Consider the following 8,049-nt stretch of genomic DNA (forward strand, 5'->3'; position numbering starts at 1 on the left):
ATATTTATATCATGCCTGAGATAAAAGAATATAAAATAATCTATTAAAAAATACAAAAAAAATTTTAGACTGGAAATTTAATAAAAGTAAACTAGTAAGAAAATTCATTAAAAAGTTTCTATAATCACATTGTAATGAGTTCTATTCATGGCAGCACCAAAATGATAGTATCCTTATGTAATAGGTAGAATTGAATTTTAAAGATTTAGGTTGTGTTAAATCTACTATTTAATATTTATTGTCTATATTGGAGAAAAAGCTAACTTTATTAAACTTAGTGTGTTATTCAAAAAATGGAGGTTAAATTTACATAACAGAAAATGAACCATTTTGAAGTGGACAGTTTAATGGCACTTACTGCATTTACAGTGTTGCGCCACCACCACGTCTGTTTAGTTCCAAAATATTTTTATCACCCCTAATTAAAGCCCTATACTTGCTGAGCAGTTGCTCCTCATTCCTCATTTCCCCCAGGCCTTCGCAGCCAACGGTCTGCTTTCTGTCTGTTTTGCCTGTTCAGACATTTCTTACAAATTGAATCATATAATATGTGACCTTTTGTGTGTGGCTTCTTTGACTTAGCATGTTTTCAGGGTTCATCGTATCGTGGCATGTATAGTAGTACTTCATTCCTTTTTTTTTTTTTTTTTTTTCCTTTTTTTCTTGAGACGGAGTCTCGCTCTGCTGCCCAGGCTGGAGTGCAGTGGCGCAATCTCAGCTCACTGCAAGCACCACCTCCCGGGTTCATGCCATTCTCCTGCCTCAGCCTCCTGAGTAGCTGGGACTACGGGCGCCTGCCACCATGCCCGGCTAATTGCTTCTTGTATTTTTGGTAGAGACGGGGTTTCACCATGTTAGCCAGGGTGGTCTCGATCTCCTGACCTCGTGATCCGCCTGCCTCGGCCTCCCAACGTGCTGGGATTACAGACGTGAGCCACCGCGCCTGGCCACTTCATTCCTTTTTATGGCAGAATGATAAATTTGTTTATCCATTTATCCATTGGTGGGCATTTGTATTGTTTCTACTGTTTGGCTGTTGTGAATAGTGCTGCTGTGAACATTCATGTACAAGTGTTCGTTTGAGTACCTGTTTTTGGTTTTGAGGTATATATCTAGGAGTGGAATCACTGGGTCATATGGTAGTTCTGTTCAATTTTTTGAGGAACTACCAAACTTTTCCACAGTGATTGTGCCGTTTTACATTCCCACCAGCAGTGGTGTACAAAGGTTCCAATTCTCCGTATCTTTGCCAACACTTACCTTCCATTTTTGAAAAAATTGTAGCTGTCCTCGTGGGTGTGAAGCGGTGTCTCATTCTGGTTTTGATTTGCATTTCCGCAATGACTAATGATGAGCATTTGTACTTGTGTTTGTTAGCCATTTGTATATCTTCTTTGGAGAAATAGCTATTCAAGTCCTTTGCCTATTTTTAAATTTGTTTGTCTTTTTGTTGAGTTGTAAGAGTTTATTTATTTATTCTGAATAGTAGATCTTTATCAGATTGTTATTTGCAGTTCTGGTTCTATAGGTTATCCTTTTCACTTTCTTGATAATGTCCTTTGCACAAAAGTTTTAAATTTCGATGAGGTCAAATTTATCTGTTTTTTTTCTTCCATTGCTTATGCTTTTGGTGTCATATCTAAGAATTATTGTCAAATTAGGGCTGAGTGTGGTGGTTCACGCCTATCTCTAATCCCAACACTTTGGAAGGCTGAGGCGGGAGGATCGCTTGAGCCCAGGATTTTGAGACCAGCCTGGGCAACATAGTGAGATCTTGTCTTTATAAAAAATAACAAAATTAGCTGGGTGTGGTGGCTTACTTGGGAAGCTGAGGTGGAAGGATCACTTGAGCCCAGGAGGTCTAGGCTTCAGTAAGCCATGATTGCACCACTGCACTCCAGAACCTGGGCAACAGAGTGAGACCCTGTCTCCTACCCCACCCCCCACCAAAAAAAAGAATTATTGCCAAATTCAAGGTTATGAAGATTTACCCCCATGTTTTCTTCTAAGTGTTATAGCTTTACCTCATGTATTGAAGTCATTGATCTATTTTGAGTTAGCTTTTGTGTTTTGTGTGATGTAGTGTCAAGCTACATTAGTTGACGTGGATATCCAGTTATCCAGCACCATTTGTTGAAGAGGCTGTTCTTTCCTCATTTAATGGTCTTGGCAATCTTGTCAAAAATCAATTGACCATAGATGTATGGGTTTATTTCTGGACTCTCAATACTATTCCAGTGGTCTATATGCTGCCCTTAGGCCTGTACCACACTATTTTGATTACTGTGGCTTCGTAGTAAGTTTTGAAATAAAAAAGGCTGAGTCCTCCAGCTTTGCTCTTTTTTATGATTGTTTTGACTATTTGGAGCCCCTTGCAATTCCATTTGAATTTGAGGATTAACTTTTCCAATCTGCAAAAATTGGATCATTGGATTATTGGAATTATGATAGGGATTACATTAGATCTGTAGATCATTTTGAAGAGTATTGCTGTCTTAACAGTGTTAAGTCTGATAGTACCTAAACATGGGATGTCTTTCCATTTGCCTAGGTCTTCTGTCATTTCTTTCAGCAGAATTTTAGAGTTTTCATTGTGCAAGTCTTCCACTTCCTTGGTTGAATTTATTCCTAGGTATTTTATTCTTTTGGGTGCTATTTTAAATGGAATTGGGTTTTTAAATTTCCTTCTCAGATTGCTCATTGCTGGTGTGTAAAAAACAAAACCGACTTTTGTATGTTGATCTTATACCCTGCAATTTTGCTGCATTTGTTGATTAGCTGTTGCATTGTGTGTGTGTGTGTGTGTGTGTGTGTGTGTATGTGTGTGTATTTAGGATTTCCTAGTCTAAGTTTGCTTTTCGAATATCTTTGTTTTTCACATATTCCAAAGGGCAAGAGAGATAGTGAAGTGTTCTCTTTTAAAAGATCTTCTGTTAAGCTATAAGCCACTTAAAAGCAAGAAGAGCTATTTTAATCATCTGCCTTGTTTAAATTATGTTAGTAATAGCTGAAATTGGATTGCAACCAGGCCTTAATAGAATAATCTTCTTCCTAATACAGAGTTGACCAGACTTTAATACAAGTAATATTAATGTCGAGCCCTGTGAGTAAGTTGTAAGCTATTTGCACATCGCTTTTCTTTGGGAAGAATAAATTTTGAAATACAGCCTAATGTTTTATTATTCATAAACAGTTTAAGCTGCTTCCACACATTTTTAGCCAGTTTTTAAGCAGCCCCACCAAAGACAGTGGGTGCTTCTTAGCACCTTTAGTGAGGAGAGTGGAATGGGTGAAGTTCAATAGGAGAAAGAGCCTGGAACTGATAGCAGAAATTAGATTGGGGGCTGTCTCATTTACTGTGCTTGCTTTGAACCTTAGTAAGCTACATCTTATCTATTAATTGGAATGTAATTCTTGTTCTTTTTTCTTTACTACCTAGGATTATCATTGGCAATGGCGTTCATTCCTTACCAGTGGCTTTACTGCAGTTTATTTCTTAATCTATGCAGTACACTACTTCTTTTCAAAACTGCAGATCACGGGAACAGCAAGCACAATTCTGTACTTTGGTTATACCATGATAATGGTTTTGATCTTCTTTCTTTTTACAGGTAAAATTAGAATTTAAGTGATTATTTTTATTTTGTAAGTTTTTAGACAAATAACTTATAAATGTTTGTCTTTTTTAAAACCCATGAAGGCTTATTCTGTTAGTGCTCTCATATTTAGTCCTCAGCACAACTAGGCATAGTTGGGTCTGCCCACCTGTGAGTTGCATAAAGATGATGAAACAGAAGCTAGGGGAAGAAGGCTAAACAGGGTCATAGTTGTGGTAAAGGTTCAGGGACCCTTGGGCCAGTACAGCTCATGGTTTTCCTCTGTTAACCTCTTAAAGGTACACACAGTCCTTTCTTTTTTTGCCACTTCAGAAATAGGATAGAAACTATAGTGACTTAAGTTTAGGAGTAAGTAGAAATTGAGGAGGTGAAGTCAAGATGAGGCTGAGAGTAGGTAGGGGATATCAAGGAAAGATAATGGGACATTCCTTAATCTAGAAGCTTTTATCTCCACTTTAAAATTCAAGCATTGAACAGGATATAGTGTGTATTTTATTGGTATTTATTTTATATATGTATATATCTTCTCTGTCCAACTAGATAAAAGTTTTCGGTATCTCACAGCCCCGGGTGCTTGGTAAACATTTGTCGCGTGAGTGACTGAACTTAAGAGAGGAATTATAGCACCTTTGTTTGTCACAAGTCACGCTGCCCGAAGCGTGCATCTAAAATGTTAGCTCCTCGCGCATGTCATGGAAGAAAATGCAGGAGCCAAAAAGAAAAAAAGAACAATTTTTTTCCCCCAATTAAAACTGTTCTACTTTTCACTCATCTGTTAGCATTTCAGAGCCTGGAGTCGGGTTTTGAAGGGCCTCTGCTGCTCTCTCAGGCTTAAGGCACTTCCGTCGATTCTGTATTCCAGGTCATTGATCAGACATGGTGGGGTGCGTGTCTTGGTGCTACGTGATAAATTTAGGTCCAGAGCTGTAAATTTTAATAAATCATCTATAAAACAGCAGTAGCCAGTGAAACAAGGAATGACTGTTTTTGTGCCCTATGTGTCCATAAATGCATATACAGAATAATTTATTCCTAGCCTACACACAAAAAATAACGATCATTGTGAATATCTGTTGTTTTTCCAGACATATGATACAGAAAATGATAGCTTAACCATCACCTAAATTTTATTTATTTTTATTTATTTTTTTTATTTTTTATTTTTTTGAGACGGAGTCTCACTCTTTTGCCCAGGCTGGAGTGCGGTGGCGCGATCTCAGCTCACTGCAAACTCTGCCTCCCAGGTTCACGCCATTCTCCTGCCTCAGCCTCCCGAGTAGCTGGGACTACAGGCGCCCGCCACTGCGCCCGGCTAATTTTTTGTGTTTTTAGTAGAGATGGGGTTTCACCATGTTAGCCAGGATGGTCTCGATCTCCTGACCTCATGATCCTCCTGCCTCGGCCTCCCAAAGTGCTGGGACTATAGGCGTGAGCCACCGTGCCCGGCCGATTTTTTTTTTTTTTTTAATGGAGTCTCACTCTTGTCACCCAGGCTGGAGAGCAGTGGTACAATCTCGGCTCACTACAACCTCTGCCTCCCAGGTTTGAGCTATTCTCCTGCCTCGGCCTCCCAAGTAGATGGGACTACAGGTGCCCGCCACCACGCCCAGCTAATTTTTGTATTTTTATTAGAAATGGGGTTTCACCATGTTGGCCAGGCTGGTCTCGAACCCCTGACCTCAGACGATCTGCCAGCCTTGGCCTCCCAAAGTGCTCGGATTGGGCGTGAGCCACTGCACCCAGCTGATTTTGTTTTTTAAAGTGTTATATTTTCATTCATTCAGAGTTGAATTTTGTAATCTGAATTATGGAGTCATATCAAATCGAACCAACCAGTTAAACCAGTGACTTATAGTGTGTTTCACTTTCTTCAATTGTATTTTTCCTTTAGTGAACAGGTGGAAGCATTCTGGATAAGGGAGTAGTGAGCCCTTTAAATGCCTTACCTTTCTCTAAAATAGGGTATGGTCTGTATTTGCTTCAATACTCCAGAGCAATGCCATTTTATTGTATTTAAGTCAATCCATTTTACAAAACAGAAGTAATTATTCTGTCACAAAAGGAAAGACGCCACTTTTAGTACGTACATATATTCCATATTAAGAACAAAATTAAGTAACTAAACTTAAGTTTCTTAGAGTTGCCTGGATAGTGATTAAATGTTCTTCTCATCTTAAAATATTGTTTGTCATCTTGAAATTTATGCGAGTAAGTACAAAGTTATATAAATATACTGAGTTTTCATTATTGCTTTTCTGAAATTAACCCCAGCCCTAGCCTGAATAATTATCCTTTTGACTATGCAAAAGGTATATTTGTATGTCCTCCAAAACACACATAGTGCTTTGCATATAGTAGGGCCTCAATACATGTACAATGTAAGGATGGATATAATGATGTTTGTAATTTCCCACAGTAATGTCCCATGTATAGTCTCTTGATTTAGAAAATCTCCTTTAATATTTTCTCAGAGTGCTGCATTTAAAACAATGGTGAAAACCATTGGGACTTTAAATGTAAAATTTATACAAGGATTATTTATAGCCCCTTATGTGTGCATGTGCAAGGAGTACTATGCTTGAAGTCAGAAAAAACACATTTGATTTCTGGCCACAAGTACCATCCATGTGACCATAAGACAGTCACTTAACCCCTTTGAACCTCATTTTTGTCTCATTGAAAGAGTGTCCCCATCTAGCATTCAAATTCTTTGGAATCTAGACTGATACCTGAAAATCAAGCCATACATTGTTTTCATGAATTATCTCATTTACTCTACATAACAGTCTATGGAGGCAATGAGGACAGATAAATTTCTCCCTAGTTAATATGATAAATGGGCTTGGAGATGTCAGTGGACTTGCGCAAGGATGACACACACAGTTTGTGACAGAGCTGCTCTGTTCTCTGCTACCATGCTGTCCCTCATTTTCAGCTAGGATGCATTTTTGTTACTATCTAATCATGTCACTTTTAACATTTTGTAAAAACTTACTGAGTTATTTTATTGTGATTCTTTGAAGACTGATAACTTCCAATAACTGTACTTAGAAAATATCCCCATTTAATCATTATTTGAACCTGTTTTAATGTATTCATCTCATACCTTAAAAAATTCTAGTAGCGTTTTCCATTTTGTTGTAAAATATTCTTAAATAGGAAAGGACAGTTGACATCCTTCAGTCTTTTCTATGTAGTAAGGAAAATAATGTGTATTGTAGAAAGCTTAGGTAATCTTATAGTAGAAAAAAGTTCTACCAATTTTTGTAAGAAACTTGATTTGAGGTGGTCGTATATTTTTCAGACGTGCTCATAGATCTGTAGTATATTCCCGGTGGGTAATAGTTTATAGTTTTGCGACTTTTTTAAGGAACCAGTCATTGTAAGTCTGTATTTTTGTGTAAAGTATGAAACTTCCTTTGAAAAGGGGTTTATTTTTATTTTTTCTCTTATAGGAACAATTGGCTTCTTTGCATGCTTTTGGTTTGTTACCAAAATATACAGTGTGGTGAAGGTTGACTGAAGAAGTCCAGTGTGTCCAGTTAAAACAGAAATAAATTAAACTCTTCATCAACAAAGACCTGTTTTTGTGACTGCCTTGAGTTTTATCAGAATTATTGGCCTAGTAATCCTTCAGAAACACCGTAATTCTAAATAAACCTCTTCCCATACACCTTTCCCCCATAAGATGTGTCTTCAACACTATAAAGCATTTGTATTGTGATTTGATTAAGTATATATTTGGTTGTTCTCAATGAAGAGCAAATTTAAATATTATGTGCATTTGTAAATACAGTAGCTATAAAATTTTCCATACTTCTAATGGCAGAATAGAGGAGGCCATATTAAATAATACTGATGAAAGGCAGGACACTGCATTGTAAATAGGATTTTCTAGGCTCGGTAGGCAGAAAGAATTATTTTTCTTTGAAGGAAATAACTTTTTATCATGGTAATTTTGAAGGATGATTCCTATGGTGTGTTCATCAGGGGAATGTGGCTTTTAAAGAAAATCTTGTATTGGCTGTAACTGTTCATATCTTCTTACTTTTCTGTGTTGACTTCATTATTCCCATGGTATTGGCCTTTTAAACTATGTGCCTCTGAGTCTTTCAATTTATAAATTTGTTATCTTAATAAATATTATAAAAATGTCTTCATTGCATCATTACCTATTATATATTCAAGGAGGTTCTGTAAATACAGATTTACCAAGGTGTTTTGAAATGATTTATACTATTTTATCAGATTTTACTGGATTTTGTTAATGTAACACTTTCTGAGTTTTGATCTGAATGGAATTTCACTGTGTAAGGCATTGTCTAAAATGTTCAGTGTGAGGCAGTAGAGGAGGTTGAAGTCATGCATATCTAGACAGATGAATTATCTGCAAGTACTTAAGGTGGAGCCTTACTACATTGTCATTAAGGAG

General features: G+C 37.2%; 1 protein-coding gene across 2 annotated transcripts in view; it reads left to right on the plus strand.

Moving 5' to 3' along the window:
- The window catches only part of TM9SF2 (transmembrane 9 superfamily member 2), a 67,502-nt gene extending 59,729 nt beyond the window's left edge, over nt 1-7,773 (plus strand). For both annotated transcript variants that reach the window (XM_004054684.5, XM_063697477.1), the window contains exons 18-19: nt 3,440-3,611; nt 7,073-7,773. In XM_004054684.5, the coding sequence (XP_004054732.2) occupies nt 3,440-3,611; nt 7,073-7,140 (240 nt within the window). In that variant the 3' untranslated portion in view covers nt 7,141-7,773. The remainder of the gene's footprint in view (nt 1-3,439; nt 3,612-7,072) is intronic.
- Nucleotides 7,774-8,049: the final 276 nt, after the last annotated feature.

This window comes from Gorilla gorilla, chromosome 14, assembly GCF_029281585.2.
Source record: "Gorilla gorilla gorilla isolate KB3781 chromosome 14, NHGRI_mGorGor1-v2.1_pri, whole genome shotgun sequence".
Classification (NCBI taxonomy): Eukaryota; Metazoa; Chordata; class Mammalia; order Primates; family Hominidae; genus Gorilla; species Gorilla gorilla.